Source organism: Erpetoichthys calabaricus, chromosome 4, assembly GCF_900747795.2.
Source record: "Erpetoichthys calabaricus chromosome 4, fErpCal1.3, whole genome shotgun sequence".
In the NCBI taxonomy this organism is placed as follows: domain Eukaryota; kingdom Metazoa; phylum Chordata; class Cladistia; order Polypteriformes; family Polypteridae; genus Erpetoichthys; species Erpetoichthys calabaricus.
The window spans coordinates 54,814,041-54,832,249 of NC_041397.2; the positions used below are offsets into that span (position 1 = coordinate 54,814,041).

General features: G+C 38.2%; 1 protein-coding gene across 1 annotated transcript in view; it reads left to right on the forward strand.

The window, feature by feature from the left end:
- Positions 1–18,209, forward strand: part of plcxd2 (phosphatidylinositol-specific phospholipase C, X domain containing 2) — a 66,062-nt gene that overhangs the window by 26,322 nt on the left and 21,531 nt on the right. The window contains exon 2 of the mRNA XM_028801049.2: positions 10,149–10,615. Within this exon, the coding sequence (XP_028656882.2) occupies positions 10,149–10,615 (467 nt within the window). The remainder of the gene's footprint in view (positions 1–10,148; positions 10,616–18,209) is intronic.

Consider the following 18,209-nt stretch of genomic DNA (forward strand, 5'->3'; position numbering starts at 1 on the left):
CAATAAAATAAAAATAAAAAGAGGAATAACCTTGGAGGTCAATCATCACCCCGAAAGTGGATAGTAGATGTCACGTTGGATATATGTACCAAATTTCAGGTTAATAGTTCAAACGGTTTGCGAGCTACAGGTGATATAAACTCCTGGACAGCCACGGTAGCATATTATATATGTAATACTGTATCAGCAAAAAGTAGCATTGTTGGGAATGAGGAAACAGCTGCAAATGCAGAATGGAAGAGCAAAGTCACTTGTACTATAAATAATATATGGTGTCATTTCAAGGACATCCTGAGTTATGAGCAAAAAGACATATGTTAAAAAAAATGAAGAAAGAAAAGAACTAAATTGATCAAGAAAGACATGATTTAAAACAAAAGGATAAAGGAAATTTAAAAGGGAAAAAGTCAAATACTGATAAGAATAAATAAGGCTTCAAAAAAGTGAAAAATAAAAAGCAATGAAATTAAGGGCAATCAGCAAAAGGATTGTTCACAACTATTCCAGGAAAAGCACAGTATAAGAAAATGTGAAAAGATACTTATGGAAAAATAAATGAAAATATGCAGAATAAAAGCAATGGATTAAAAAAAAGTCTCATCCTTAAAAATAAATAAATGCAATGTCTCTTGATTAGGTCATTACCAAACCTGCTTAATCCGGTTTGGGGTTGCAAAGGCTGGTGTCCATCTTTACAGCATCAGGTACATAGAAGTAGCAAAAATGCCAGGCCATTGCTGGGCACTCTCAAGCACAAATCATGCCCGCTCTTATTAGGCCCATTTGGAATTGCTAACTAACCTAACCATCACATGGTTGGAATCTAGGAAAAAATACTGAATAACCATAGAATAAAAAACTATACAGACACAGAAAAGAAACTGTAAGCTCCACACAGACACAAACAATGCAGATAAAATGACAAAAAAAAACAAGAAAATTAAAAAGAAAAAAAACTTCTGACTTGGCAGTCCCAGTCCACGTGAGTCCCAAAAATGGCTCATACCAACTTCTTAAAGATCTCTGTGACTCTTTCTTCACTCGATATTTTTTAATCTCATCTTTCCATAGTAGCATTTAGATGTTTTCTCTCAATTCGTCTTTTCTCATAGCATTTTCAGTTTGATCTGTGTAAGATGATCATGTTTTAAGTACTTTGGTATGAAAGGATGTGAAATTAGTGGCCCTGAAGAATTACCTCAACTTGAACTAGCTCCACCTTTATTTGACTCACAGATAGCAGAGGGCAAATGATGGAGCCATTTAAATGCCCTGAGAGTCTCATCTCCTGAGTTTAGACTTCACATTTGGCTTGTTTTTAAATAAAATGCTGACGTCAGTGCAGGCTACAGGCTTCATTAGAGCTGGATGAGTTATATAAAATTGCCTCCATAAATCCAATTTCTGCTGCTGCTGATGTGAAGAGGAAGAGGGGAAAGAGAAAGAAAGTAAAATATCTATCAAGCACTTTATCATAAAAATGCAAATTACAAATAAAGACGATAGTTTTCTTAACATGCACAGAAATTGTATTCTAACATTTAGATAACAATATAATATAATTATCTACTGTTAATAAAATAAGAGGAATCATCTCTGTTTAGAAGAATTTATGCTTGCATTGTGAAGGTTCATCAAAATGCTTATAGACTGATCAAAAAAATTAAAGGAACACTTTGAAATCACATCAAATCTCAATGGTAAAAAAATCCTGCTAGATATCTCTATTGATATGGACTGGGTAATGTGTTAGGAACGAAAGGATGCCACATCGTTTGATGGAAATGAAAATTATCAACCTACAGCAACTCCAAATCGTTCTCAATAGTTTGTATAACCCCACATGACTGTATGCATGCCTGCCAATGTCCTAATAAGATAACGGATGGTGTCCTGGTGGATCTCCTCCCAGATCTGGTCCAGGGCATCACTGAGCTCCTGGACAGTTTGAGGTGTAACCTGGCAGCGTGTATGGACTGAAACATGATGTCCCAGAGGGGTTCTGTTGGATTTTGGTCAGGCGAGTGTGGGGGCCAGTCAATGGTATCAATTCCTTCATCCTCCAAGAACTGCCTGCATACTCTCACCATATGAGGCTGGGCATTGTCATGCACCAGAAGGAACCCAGGACTCACTGCACCAGCATAGGGTCTGACAATGGGTCCAAGGATTTCATCCCCATACCTAATGGCAGTCAAGGTGCCGTTGTTTAGCCTGTAGAGGTCTGTGTGTCCCTCCATGGATATGCCTCCCCAGACCATCACTGACCCACAACCAAACCGGTCATCCTGAACGATGATATAAGCAGAATAACATTTTCCACAGCTTCTCCAGACCCTTTCACATCTGTCATATGTGCTCAGGGTAATCCTGCTCTCATCTGTGAAAAGGACAGGGTGCCAGTGGTGGACCTGCCAATTCTGGTATTCTATGGCAAATGCCAATCGAGCTCCATGGTGCCGGGTAATGAGCACAGGGCCCACTAAAGGACATCTAGCCCTCAGGCCACCCTCATAAAGTCTGTTTCTGATTGTTTGATCAGAGACATTCACACCAGTGGCCTGCTGGAGGTCATTTTGTATTGCTCTGGCAGTGCTCATCCTGTTCCTCCTTGCCCAAATGAGCAGATACCGGTCCTGCTAATGGGTTTAAGGACCTTCTACGGCCCTGTCCAGTTCTCCTAGAGTAACTGACTGTCTCCTGGAATCTCCTCTATGCCCTTGAGACTGTGCTGGGAGACACAGCAAACCTTTTGGCAATGGCACGTATTGATGTGCCATTTTGGAGAATTTCGACTACCTGTGCAACCTCTGTAGGGTCCAGGTATCGCTTCATGCTACCAGTAGTGACACTGACCGTAGCCAAATGCAAAACTAGTGAAAAAACAGTCAGAAAAGATGAGGAGAGAAAAATGTCAGTGGCCTCCACCTGTTAAACCATTCCTGTTTTGGGGGTCGTCTCATTGTTGCCCCTCTAGTGCACATGTCAATTTCATTAACACCAAAGCAGCTAAAACTGATTAACAACCCCCTGTTCTACTTAACTGACCAGATCAATATCCCATAAGTTTCATTGACTTGATGCTATACTCTGATTAAAAAGTGTTCCTTTCATTTTTTTGAGCAGAATAGAATAGCTTTGTGAAAAGCTGCCCTCTAGTGTTGACAATACCTGCTCAGCCACATGCTACTCTGTTGATTTTGATTTTAACAAAAACGGATACTTTTCTTCCTGTATGAACTGTATGTGTGAATGAGCCAATGCTGCATGCTACAGTCATCTGAAAATAATTAATAATATCTCTATAATAAATTAAACAACTGTTTATTTCAGGTTTAATACATTTTTTTAAACTTGTTTTATTACAGGTTCATACGTATTTGGACAGTGACACAATTTTCATAATTTTGGATCTGTATGGCACCACAATGGATTTGAAATAAAACAATCATTATGTGACAGAAGTGTGGATTTTCAGCTTTAATTTAAGGGGTTTATCAAAAATATCGGAGGAGCCTTTTAGGAATGACAGCCATTTTCATACATGGTCCCCCATTTTCAGGGGCTCAAAAGTATTTGGACAAACTAACATAATTATAAATATAATGATCATTTGGTAGAAAATCTTTTGCAGTCAATGACTTCCTGAACTCTGGAACCCATGGCGATCTGTAAGTGCTGGATTTCCACCCTACTAATGATTTGCTAGGCCTTTACTGCAGCTGTGTTTAGTTGCTGCTTGCTTGTTGGACAGGTAAGGTTGAAGTTCCAGCCCAAGGTTACACGATAGTGAGTGTGGTGGTACGTCTATGTGTGCCCTGCGGTGTATTAACATCGCATCCTGGATTGGTTCATGGCCTGCCCTTAATCTCCATGTTTCTGTAATGGAAAGGGCTAAATCATAGCATAATAATAATAATGTAATATTTTGTTCATATGTTATCAGTTGGATATCATATGGTACAGTATTTATTTATTTATAAAGCCCTTTAAAAAACACATCAAGGCTGACCAAAGTGCTGTACAATAAAACTCAACTTATCAGACACACAATAACCAAAGGGTAAAAGAAACAGAAACACATAAACACATAAGAACTGAAGAGATTCATAATAAAAAGTACACAGATAGTCAACATATCATACTGGGTTAAAGGCCAGGGTGTAAAAGTGTGTTTTTAGATAGGATTTAGAGACAGCAAGTGAAGGAGCCTGCCTAACGTGCAATGGAAAATCATTCCAGAGTTTTGGAGCTACAACTGAAAAAGCTCGATCACCTCAGAGTTTGCATCGTGTCTTAGGAACAAGTAAAAGCATCTGGTCTGCTGACCTCAGAGAGCGAGACGGTAAATAAGGGTGCAGCAGTATAGTACAGTAATCATTAAGAAAAATCACGGAATTACTTAAGTGTCTCTTCTACCTTTTCTGGCTCGTTTCCAAAGGCGTGTGCCTTAAACAAAAATGAAGGATCCCAACACATTCTGTCAAATAAGAAAAATTGTGAAATAGTGCAAGAAGTGCATGTTCTTTGTATTGAAGTATCATAGGACAGGAAAATGAGAAACTTCTGTAAATATGCATAAGTAAAACAATCGTCAAAAAATTAAATAATAATTATAATGTACCAGCCAGAGTACCTATCAATGACAGATAATAGAATAATTATAAAATATTTACTATCTATTGCCCTATGCGTACTTCAGCACTTTTCCTCCGTATTGACGTATGTCTGAACCTCTCTTCTCTTGAGCGTGTTCCAGTAGACTCGGTTATTATTTTCAAGGTGCCTTTCTGTCCTCCTGTCCGGTTTTATACTTTCAATCTTTGAAGGCGACTCTCTCAGCATGCACTTTTAGTCCTCCTCCTGTGTCTCGCACTTTCTCTTTTGTTACGTCACTGAAGCCTAACTGACCAATCAGATTGCTGTGAGGTACTGGAGACACAGACCTCAGTGTTTTTTTATGCAGTAGATGTACACTGGTGTTACAGTTTTCAAGATTATGACACTGCACTTTTGTGCCTTTGTTGTTTCAGTTCATATATAAAGGGAAGCCATATGCTTAATTTAAGTGAAACTATAGAGCTCACCAGGGTAAATCCTGACTGCAAGCTGGATATCGAAATCAGCTGCTATGGAATATAAAGTGCTGGAAACCTCTAAGAATGCTAAAATATATATATATATATATATATATATATATTTCTAATCATAATACTTATAGATGATTATCTGTAAAATATACATTCATAGTTTAAAGACATGAAGATTCATCTCACCAAATATACAAATTCTCTTTCATAAATTCTCCATTTAAATAACATGTGTAATTAAGAAATTACGTCAAACTTTAATTTGGAGATGCACCTTATGAATGATTCACTATAAAAATATTACAACAATAAAATAAAAGGGTGCAAAGTAATCCATAATTACTTTTAGCCTTGCAGTACCATTCCTGTATGTTTGACTCGTACCAATTAGACTCACATTTTTGACTTTTATCTGAGGCATAGTCTTTCCAAGAACAGTGTTAGTTTCAAAAATTTCTATTGGGAATTGTTATTCTTATAAACTATTTCATCTACACCCCCATTTACAAGATCTGAGTCAAATTTGATCGACTCATACACATACTGTACATATATATGTATATATGATGGAGTGGCAAATTTGGTGTATAAAACTGTTTAGTTGTGTTCACTTAATACAGTTTTTGGCATGAGATCCTGCAACTTACCCTGACAGTGCCAGGCGTAAGTCCACCACAGGACACACTCACAGCAGAAATAACCAATAAAGAAACAGGAGCAACGTGCAAACCAGGCGTGGTTTGTGACTGGGACCACAAGACTGTGAATCACAACCAGCCTATCATATTTCACATTATTATTCCATAACATACTGTCTGAACAGCTCATTAACATTCTCTCTGAAGCCATAGATACTATATGAAAAGAAACTAATGGTTCTGCACAAAAGTGCTTGCAAACCACATTCCAGGAAGTCATTTCATTGTGCTGATTATGTGGAAAGGAAAAATCTTGTGCTTGGCGTGTGTGTGGCTGTGTGTGTGTGTGTGTTGATGGGTCCTGGAGAGTGTGTTTGATAATTCTTGTTTTGCACCTGTTTTTGTGTGTCTTGTGCATTGTTATAAGTAGCATAAACAAATAATACAAGATCTCCACTATGACTCGTCATTCATTTATTCATTCACTAGGAATAAATTACTTAAGGTAATAAACAATAACACAAAGGTAATCTCTCACAACATTTGACGGAAAAAATAGAATAAAATAATAAATTTCACCTCATGTCTTGAGAAGTCAAGCAAAATGACACCTTTTATTGGCTAACTAAAAAGATTACAATATGCAAGCTTTCGAGGCAACTCAGGCTTACATCTTGCCTGAAGAAGGGGCCTGAGTTGCCGCGAAAGCTTGCATATTGTAATCTTTTTAATTAGCCAATAAAAGGTGTCATTTTGCTTGACTTCTCACTACATTCATAATGGCTAACACGGTACGGTACGGTACAAACTCCTAGTACTACCTCATGTCTTGAAAATCTGAAAGGAAACCAGAGTCACTAGAGTAAACAATGGCCAAATAAATATATCCACTGACTTACATGAACAATAATTAGTGTTTTGTGCTCTCTGGGATGTTCCAGAATATATATAAAAGACAGTGTACTATGACTGCCTGAGAAAGCTAAGGGAGAGCTAGGCCCATTAATATCATGCAATACCTGTATTCAGTGTATTAAAACACTAAAATGGAAGAAATCTTTTCATAGCATGACTTCATCAATATTTACCTTATGAAAAGGGCAAAGGCGCCATCAGAATGGAACAAAGCAGGAGAAAGTCGCACAGACAGCTTCTCAAAAGGAAACTGAGTCAGACCGGTAGCAGGAGAGGCCCTGCATGTGCCAGTGTGGGGCCGCTGTGTGTTACTTGATGAAGAAGTGCATTAGGTGGAGTAGCAGAACATTACCAGAAGGAATTCGAGCCAGCAATTAATATGAATGTCTGGCCCTCTTCTCAGAAGGTGAGTGAAGGCCAGTGAGGAAATGCCTGAAGTAGCAGTAGGCTCCCAGAGACCAAACAGTCCCAGAAGGAAACCTATTAGCACTTGCTATCTCTCTAAACCTCTCTCTAGCTGTCCTGAAGTTTGGGAACTTTAAAGACAATAAAATGATCAGTGGTACAGTGACACCAGGAATTTCTAAGCACAGGTTTGGCCCAGTGTCCCTAGAACAAATCTAAGGCCATAATTCTCCTTAAAAGTAACCACAGGATGGGATTTAAACGTGGCACACAGCCAGAGAACAGTTGAATGGGTGAGGAAGAGAAACCGAGGTCGAGAGAGAAAGAACAAGAGACATGGTTGGTAAACACAGTGAGTTACAGCAGTCGGCAAGTGGGTGAGCCACCCCACCTGATAAATCTGAGACGCAGCAGCTTAGCTGATTTTACCTTTGTTTGGTACTTTATGCTATTGCTTGTTTATCACTCTCTGTATTGTTTTGTGTTGAACTAAGGCACCATAAGAGAACCACCTAACTAGCATTACATTTTCTGGCATTTATTTTCCTTGCTTAATGATTGTATTATGCCTATCAGTTGTGTATTTTGAAGTAGTCTTGTTTATCTTCCACACGGAGGTCACCATGATGTTTATCATTTTCAGGAGAATTTGACAGGCATATGTTATTGTGGGCTAAAATGAAAGCAATCAACTGATATATTTCTAAAATTAGTTTGGGAAATTCAATATAAGTTATTATTTTGACCTTCAGGCAAATTTTTCTCGACTTTGATAGATAGATAGATAGATAGATAGATAGATAGATAGATAGATAGATAGATAGATAGATAGATAGATAGATACTTTATTAATCCCAATGGGAAATTCACATTCTGTTTGGTTGTTGTTTTAGCTTTGTTCATCCATTATTTTGTCTTTCCAATTTTGACTTTATTTTGTTTTACTTCTTTTTTCATGTCTCAGCTCCCAGAGTACTTCTTATCTCTTGGTTCTTTCTGGCAATACATTCCTGGGTGCACATGTATGATTCATGATTCATCACACTAACATCCATTACAGTATGTAATAAATAATAAAGTGCAAGAAATTGTCTGAGCTGGTATGAGCACTGTTTCATTTATTATTTAGTAGCAGGATGCCATACAAACTTCAAGCTGCACATAAGACCTTACAGAATGAACAATATATTTAGTACAGGTGTTAAGATGGCATTGCTGAGTACGGTCACCATTCTTAGTCGATCAGATTTATTTAGTGTTAACTGTTATTTTATTAACTTTTTTACACACACTACTTTGGGTTACATTTAATATGATCGACATTCACTCATAAACATAAGGTCGTGGGCCACTTACCAGCTATCTGACTCCATATTCGCTGAGTCAGTTTGGCCAGATGAGATCTTTCCTAAACAGGGCAACAATATCAGCCAGACACACCCGAGAGAAACATCAATGGAAACACATCGGAGTGAATAAAAGGTGCAGGAGCAGAGCACACTGACCACTGCTGCCCAGTGTCCTGCTTACTAGCCAATGTTCAGTCACTGGAGAACAAGCTGGACAACATTTCAGTTCAGAGAGCCCGAGGAGCAGCTTTTTCCTACAATCCATCTGCATGTTAAATAAGGAAAGTGTTTAGAAATACATGATGCCCTATTGATAACTTAGTCCATTAGGTTAATTAAGTTATCTATACAGTTATTATTATTATTATTGCATATGTATAATTCTGTTAATGATTTTTAAATTGATAAAGTGATATATTGTTATTGTCCATTTGTATTTGTTTCAAGGCACAGTCATAGGAGTTGTGCAACCAGGCATTTCACTTCAAATTGTACTGTAAAGTGTTGTGTACAAAAGCTGGTCCCTTTTTCACACGTGCACGATAGTGTGACCAGTGTCTGGAAAACATGCTGCTCATTGTGTGAAGTATGATGAAGCACAGGACTAAAACAAAACAGCACACCGCTTGCCACTCTAACAGTACTGGACATGTTGGAAAAATGATATTGTAAGAAAAGTATTTTTAGGTAATCATTTGCAATTATCCTAAATGTGATGTACTTGAATGTATCAAAGGGTGTTTGGCATGCTTAGCTAAGAGGTGTCATAATAGATTACAAGTTGAAGAAGATTACCATTTTGATTTCACTTTAATTCTTTCACTTTTTAAAATTAAAAGTCTTGTGACCTCATGACATAAAAGTGAGCCATTTCACTATTTCCATCCTTAAATGTGAGTAAAGGCTAAAAACAAAAGAGTTACTTACATAACAAAATAATTAATGTATGATTTCCAGAGTGGAAATGTTACAGAATCTGGATGTGATGAACTTTCTGGTGTATGTTGTACTAATTTATTTATTATTTGCTGACATGAAGGCCAATAGTAAAGAAGACCGTTTCATTACACCTTGTGTGTAAGAGTCTAAAGACGATACAATATCATGCAGCATTCTCAATTTAATCAATTTTGGGGACTTCATCTGGTGTAATGCAGGGACCAGCTCTGGAGAAGACACCAGCCAATGTTTGGCCTACATAAGATATGATAAACTTAAAACTGGAGAGGTTCATTACAAAAGCGTGATTAACCTGTTTTTAGCAAATTTTTGGCCACTTTAAAACAAGCTTTTGAAAGAAAAAAATGAGAGATTTTTAAAAATGAATGGATAGTAAATGGTTTGGGGTATTGACATGATAAGCATTGTAATTGGGTTAGTGTCAAAGATTAAATTGTAAAGATTCCATTTAAGCTTTAAGAGGTGTTTACAGCTGTGGTGTGTATGAAACTTAGATCTGCTTCCATGGAAGTTTTGAGAAGTCCCTGATTTTATACCTAAAGCTGTTAACCGTTAGCTAGTGTGGTCTACCAACTAAAATGTTGTATTTTTACGGTGTAAATCTCTCAGCAGGCTCACTATGTCAAACAGATTAAGTCTCTTAACCTGACATTTTTCCAGATTTGCAAATATAGGAACAATTAAACATCTAATTAGACATTGAGTGGGCCTGTATGGGAGTATGGATGTGGAATATTATTATCGATAGTGTTGCTCCAGGCTGAAAAGCTTCTTCATTCTTTTTTATTCAGGTTCACATGACTCCTTCAGCTACTGGGTAGATGAGAAAGCTCCAGTAGGACCCGACCAGGCACCCGCAGTCAAACGACTTACTGGAGTTTTTCGATCTCTGGGAAAAAAAGTGATGAAGAAGTGGTCCATGACTCAAAATCTAACATTTCATGAGCAGCTGGAGGCCGGCATACGGTATTTCGATTTACGTGTGTCTTCAAAACCAGGAGAACCCGGTCATGAGATTTATTTCATTCATGGACTCTTTGGCATTAAGGTGCATGAAGGACTAGTGGAGATCAATAACTTTTTGAGTGCCCACCCCAAAGAGGTGGTGTTCTTAGATTTTAATCATCATTATGCAATGAATGAAAGACACCACAAATATCTCATCACAATGTTGCAGGAGGTTTTTGGGCAAAAATTGTGCAAAACGGAATGTGTTGAGGAAATAACACTGGAGTATCTGTGGGAAAAAAAATATCAGGTAGGCTGTTAATTTTAAATGGTTTTTTTATATTTATTTAGTGTAGGCAGTAAACCGAGGAGACATTAAAGTAAAATAAAAAGAATATAAATGGTTTATGTGGAATGTACCAGGTATGCCCAAATGTCCATCATGTATTAACAGCTGAAGTATCACTTGTTATAACAAGACTCAGGATATGTCCATGTTTATTAGTAGGGTTACTCAAATGCTGAATTAATGGAAGGCAGTTTTAGAAACAGTGCAAATAATAAATTGACCTTGGACAATTCAATTTGCACAGGTGGGACGTGCAAAGTTTAACAAACCTAATAACGCTGCTAAAAATGAAGAACAGATTTAATTAGATGGTAAAGTAAAAAGATTAATGGCTGTGAGCTTTGACAATTCAATGCCAAACATTCAAATTTACAGATGATTCAGGACAGGAATAGTGACATTAAAATTCTCTATAAGAATTCAACCAGACGTCTGTGTAAGGTTATAGTTACAGAGCAATATTAAACATCAAACAAACAAAGTAAATATTATGATACCAGGTTTGGTATAAACACTTTTGTATGTCTAGTGGACAGTGGAGGAAAATGAAAACTGTAGTCTGGAGCATCCCAGGAGAACGCGAACCTCGGGTTTAACAGACTGGTAGAACTGACAAGGTCAACGTTCTGGTGACCGGTGCCAACTAAATGCCCCTCACCTCTTGTATTGTGCAATATGGTAATTGTTTGATTATTTCTCTTGACTGACTTGGGAATGATTTTGTTCACACTGTTGATTCTAAACTGTTTCTATTATATTATCGTCAGTAAACAAAGTGCAGAAGAAGCAGTTAATAATGTTACATTCTAAAGAGATTTGGTACCATTTGTATCTTTGTGCTTATAATCAAGCAGCTTCTGTAAAGGTGTAAGTGTACAGTTCTTATTGAACATAGAGCATTGTTGCATTACAATGTGGCTACAGCTTATCATAATAACCAGCGCTGGGTAGGGTGCCAGTCCATTGCAGGGTATTCATTCTCTCTGACCCACTTTAGAGTCAACTGGAAACCTAACATGCATTTATTTACAAGGTAAAATGAGTACCCTGATAAAATGTATATGGAGCAAACAGAAACTGTGCTCAAACAGAGCCAGAATCGGACGTGAGCCCTAGAGCTGTGAGACAGCAGCACTAATAACTACTCAGGCAAAGAAACGGCAAAGAAGTTATACAGTATATCAGAAACTCCCTGAGATGGTTTGGTTTTTTGTGTATCTTTCCCGATTTTGTACTTGTTGCTATTTAGTGTGATAATTTTCTTCTTATTATTAATGTGTTTTATTTATTTTGCTTATATTTTAACCCACATTTTGCTCATCATAGCCACTGCCAGTTGGTTGTTTTATTTTGGCACTATACACAGGGAGGTGTCACAATGTGGCTTCATTACCTGGAAGACGTTTAAGGCAGCAACACACTCATCCTAGTGTTCAGGATTCCGCATTCGTTCTTACAGATCTATCTTATGAGGGTATGGTGGCAGAATTGGCACCGCAGCCACCGTAAAAAAGCTCACACTGTTCCAGTGTGGTGCTTTGGCGTCACCCACTGCACTCGGCTCCCAGTCCAGGTGACTTGTTGTGTGGTGGGTGCGGCAACTTGCTATCAGCTGTGGCAGGTGGCCGGGTGTGGTCATCAGCCGCCTGCCTATTTAAGGAGCCGCCTCCCTTCAATCAAGGCTGGAGTCAGGTGAGGAGGTGGACGAGGTCAGAGAGGAGGCGGCGAGGAGAGGCCTGGAGTGTGTGAGAAAAGAGAGAGAGAGAGACGGCTGGGGAAGAAGCCGGGACTGAGAGAGATGGCTGTTGGTGAAGCCGGGACTTTGGGAGACTGTGGGGGTTTGGTGGCGGTGCACTTAGGAACTGTATATAATATTAGTGTAAATAAACGTGTGGTGATGGCTTTAAATGTGTCTACCTGTCTGTGTCAGGGCCGCACTATTTCACACAGCGTATGCTCCCAACCAACCTATCTTAGGGTAGTCAGGAATGAGTGAATTCAAAAAGTATTTAAGGACTAAAGATTATTTTATGTTATGTGAATCCACCCTTGGTTTATATATTGAGCTTGGTAGCTTGGCTTCCTGATCTCATCACATTATTTTCAACCTTCAATTTTTGTCTCTCTCATCTCCTGGTCCATCCAAAAATATCCTGCCTTTTCCTACTTTAAGAACATAAGAAATCTGACAAACAAGAGGAGATCATTCCGCCCATCAAGATAGTATATTTAGCTAATGACTAAGATGTCCCAATATATCATCCAGATCCATTTTAAAGGTTCTTGGTTTCTTCTTAAGCTACAGTGCCTGTAGTTTGTTCAAGATTCTCACAACTCTCTGCATAAAGAAGTCCTTCCTTGCTTCATGCCCAAATGCATTGAGAACAGCAGAACTTGGCAGAAAAATCCCCTTCTGCGTAAAACCATAAACTCAAGTACAAGTTACAAACAAATGTAACCAGGGACCATGCAATTTAAGATCACCAAAAAGCATTATCATAACTTACAAAGGCCAAGATTCCATTTCCAAGTACATACCTTGACTGGAGGCTTTATGATCATAGATGGAAAAAGTAAAAACTATATTATTGAGTGGTCAGCATCAATATCTGCCCTCCAACGACAGGGTGTAGTAATTAAGGAGTATGATTAATAAATAAACAGCCTCACCCAAATCTGCAAGGGTAACGAATTGTGTATTCAATGTAGAGGTTACGGCTCAGTTTCCAAACACATTTTGATAAGAAGTGATTGAACTTTTTTTTGATCTTCCATCCCATTTGAGATATAAATATGTATATCTAAAACACATGGAAGATGATCTCAATTGTCTATAAAATTAAAGAGTCAAAAATTTTGTGATTATATACTGTATGACATGCCTATATTTCCCTTTGTAATCGGTGAATGAAAAAAAATATACAAAAACACCATGTTAACCACTGGTAACAGAAGTATTATTTTATAAACACAGCATATTTAACTAATGATTATATACAGGGGCCTAGCCCCCTGCTCACTTCGCTCGCCAACCCCCATATCTGCGCTACACGCTAGCCTCTTTACGGTTCTGCAGATCGCGTATGAGAATGCGGATGTACAATTTACTAACTATTTTACATTACAGCAAGTAATTAACCATATTAAAAAATAGTAAAATGTAATAATTTGAAAATAAATTATGTTTCATGTTGCATTATAGTTATTCATTGCGTAATATGATTTCATTCTGTTTGGCTTTGAAATTAATACACAAAAAACTTTTTAAACTTACACCTTTACTGTAAAACTTCAGTAAAAACAATTTTTTGAATTAAATTTTCATCAATATTGCATTGAATTTTGATTCTGTGTTTGGACTTTCATCGCGACAACGCAACATATAACTGCCTATGATTGAATTTCATGTCTTTCTCTCTATTAAATAAAACCACTTTTTTGGCTCTGAGATTTGTTAACTGTCTTTGCAAAAGCTATTCTAATGGGAAACTCTAAACGTTTTAATACGAATGGCATGTCAAGATCTCCTTTGGTGTCTAATGTTATCCCCTGAAGATGTACTACATTACCTTTCTTGGATACATCCTTCTTTCTACAGTAATTCGTGCTGTGGAAGACCGGACGGTGTTAACGGTTGCAGATATTCTATGGGATATTGTAAGTTGATGTTTTCATCTTCCGCACCATCACCACCAACTGTTTCAGCATAGTCTATTGATACGCATTTAACCAATTTGCCGTGTAACCGATCGACATTTTTAGCGTTAACTCGTTTGACTTCATTGTTTCTCGGTGCTAGGATTGCCCGTGTACTCATTTTTCTGTTGATAACCCTTCGTGATGAAATTCTTCAATAAGATTTGGACATAATACGTCTTCTTTAATTGGGAACTTAAAGAGAGGAAAATGTATAAATTTATAAGAGCTGAATGAGCAAGAACTGTGTCTGTCAAATGCATTCACACAAATGAGAGGTGAGATACCATGTGTGTGGTTCAATATGGTTTACTTGAAAACATCTCATGGCCAAAGTCTTGACTCGCAGGACTTGAAAAAATCTTCCAAAAAGTCTCATCTCGTCGCAGGATTTTTTTAATATAATAGAGAGATAAAATTATGCACATCATCTTTGCCTAACTAGTCATGCAGGGACTACTATCACACATTTTGGGGTTGGGAAACATTCAGGCTTCATCAGCATTGGGTTTTTCCAGTAGATTTTGTAGAATTTCAAGTCCCATTTGTCTCCATTCATGCTCTGTTTTTTAGAGCTGAAAACTCTTAGTTCTGAAAGCAATGGATACTGATTTGAAGGTAATATTTTTCAGTGGATTTCAGCACATAAACATACAGTTGGCGCCTGCCTGTCCTACAGGTGATTAAATATTCCTTTAAACTACTATTTACGTAGACTTAAACTGAGACTTTCATAAAACTAATAATAATAACCAAGACTTCACTCCTTTATAGTGGCCACCACCAGTTCTCACTATGAAAGACACAATATAAAATAAAGATGAATTCTAATGGTTTGGCCCAGTGGCTCAGTGCTTAATCCCATTGCCTTTATCACTCTAGAGTTCTGTTTTCACAACAGTCGCTTTCTGTGTGGAGTCAGTGTGTTCTTTCTGTATTTTTGTTAGTTTTTCTCCTGGTACTCCATTTTTCCTCCCTTACCTCAAAGCTGTTTGTTTTATGACTCACATAAGTGTGTTTGTGTGTGTGAGCATGTCCTGTGTTGAACTGGCACCCCATCTACAGTCTACTCTTAACCTAATGATGCTGGATGAGGCTTTGAGCCCTTTAACCTCAAACTGGCTAGAATGAGTCTCATACTTTATGCATGAATAGACGGATGGATAGGTGTGTATAAACAGAATATAAGAGCACCCTTCCATATATTGGCAGCTTCAGCATCCTGAAAGTTCATAACCATGCTGCCTTTATCTGGAATATGTTTTAAGTTATTTTATATAAAGAGTCTACAGAAGGGAATTCAAAACTCTCTGCCCAAACACAAAAAGCTCATTTTGCAGTTAAGGATCAGCAGATACACATCAGGATTAGAATTTCCAGCTCTGTTGCTTCTGGGAATTTTATCTGCTTCATGTTTTCTCTTACCACCAGAAAAATGAAATTGTTAATTATGTTTGCTACATGAAGGAACAAGTTTTATTTTCTTTAGAAAAATTCCATGTCAGATAGTAAATGTTAGTCTTAACTAAGACTGTTAAAATAAGGTTGTACGACTTAAATATTCCCAGCACTCATTTCAAGCACTTTCTTCTTAGGGCAGCATGGTGATGCAGTGCTTAGAGCTACTGCGTCTCATTTTTGCACTCCTCAGGTCGCACTTCAACTCTGTGTGGTGCAGACTTTTGTCAGGATACTCTGGTTTTCTACACACACTCCAAAAATATGCATTTTAGTTTATTTGGCAATTCTATGGTCATGAGTGAGGGTGTAATTGTGCCCAGTTCACCCAGACCCCGACTTCTCGCAATTCTGAATTGGGTAAGCAGATTAGAAATTGAAAGTGCTTCTCTTTTGGTTTCCTTAAGTAGAATGTAAGGAACGTCTTCGATATCAATCCAAAACATTTTGTTTTATTCTTTACGCATTAATTTTATTTATATTTTCAATGTTTGATGGCCTTCTTCCAATGAGCTCTATCATTGTGTAGAGGTGAATGCTGGACTTTGCCGGGCAGTGTGGCACATACAGTGCATCCGGAAAGTATTCACAGCGCATCACTTTTTCCACATTTTGTTTTGTTACAGCCTTATTCCAAAATGGATTAAATTCATTTTTTTCCTCAGAATTCTACACACAACACCCCATAATGACAACGTGAAAAAAGTTTACCTGAGACTTTTGCAAATTTATTAAAAATAAAAAACTGAGAAATCACATTTACATAAGTATTCATAGCCTTTGCTTGCTTGCTTGGCAGCAATTACAGCCTCATGTATTTTTGAATATGATGCCACAAGCTTGGCACACCTATCCTTGGCCAGTTTCGCCCATTCCTCTTTGCAGCACCTCTCAAGCTCCATCAGGTTGGATGGGAAGCGTCGGTGCACAGCCATTTTAAGATCTCTCCAGAGATGTTCAATCGGATTCAAGTCTGGGCCACTCAAGGACATTCACAGAGTTGTCCTGAAGCAACTCCTTTGATATCTTGGCTGTGTGCTTAGGGTCGTTGTCCTGCTGAAAGATGAACCGTTGCCCCAGTCTGAGGTCAAGAACGCTCTGGAGCAGGTTTTCATCCAGGATGTCTCTCTACATTGCTGCAGTCATCTTTCCCTTTATCCTGACTAGTCTCCCAGGTCCTGCCGCCGAAAAACATCCCCACAGCATGACGCTGCCACCACTATACTTCACTGTAGGGATGGTGCCAGGTTTCCCCCAAATGTGACACCTGGCATTCACACCAAAGAGTTCAATCTTTGTCTCATCAGACCAGAGAATTTTCTTTCTCACGGTCTGAGAGTCCTTCAGGTGCCTTTTGGCAAACTCCAGGTGGGCTGCCATGTGCCTTTTACTAAGGAGTGGCTTCCGTCTGGCCACTCTACCATACAGGCCTGATTGGTGGATTGCTGCAGAGATGCTTGTCCTTCTGAAAGGTTCTCCTCTCTCCACAGAGGACCTCTGGAGCTCTGACAGAGTGACCATCGGGTTCTTGGTCACCTCCCTGACTAAGGCCCTTCTCCCCCAATCGCTCAGTTTAGATGGCCGGCCAGCTCTAGGAAGAGTCCTGGTGGTTTTGAACTTCTTCCACTTACGGATGATGGAGGCCACTGTGCTCATTGGGACCTTCAAAGCAGCAGAAATGTTTCTGTAACCTTCCCCAGATTTGTGCCTCGAGACAATCCTGTCTCGGAGGTCTACAGACAATTCCTTTGACTTCATGCTTGGTTTGTGCTCTGACATGAACTGTCAACTGTGGGACCTTATATAGACAGGTGTGTGCCTTTCCAAATCATGTCCAATCAACTGAATTTACCACAGGTGGACTCCAGTTAAGCTGCAGAAACATCTCAAGGATGATCAGGGGAAACAGGATGCACCTGAGCTCAATTTTGAGCTTCATGGCAAAGGCTGTGAATACATATGTACATGTGCTTTCTCAATTTTTTTATTTTTAATAAATTTGCAAAAACCTCAAGTAAACTTTTTTTCATGTTGTCATTATGGGGTGTTGTGTGTAGAATTCTGAGGAAAAAAAATGAATTTAATCCATTTTGGAATAAGGCTGTAACATAACAAAATGTGGAAAAAGTGATGCGCTGTGAATACTTTCCGGATGCACTGTATGTAGAGAGTGACAGTGACATGATTGCCCTCAAGCAATGAAAAGAAATACAACCACTCGATTATTGATTATGTTAGTTTATTGTTCTTTCATTTTTAAATGTGCAACATCACATATATTTTTGCTGAGTAATTATTTTACAATATATTCAGAGAAGAAATGTATTGAGTCTGAAGTACTTTCATTTTTTTCCTTTGCTATTTCTTTTTCTTCAGTCTTCAACAATTAAAAGTTAACTCT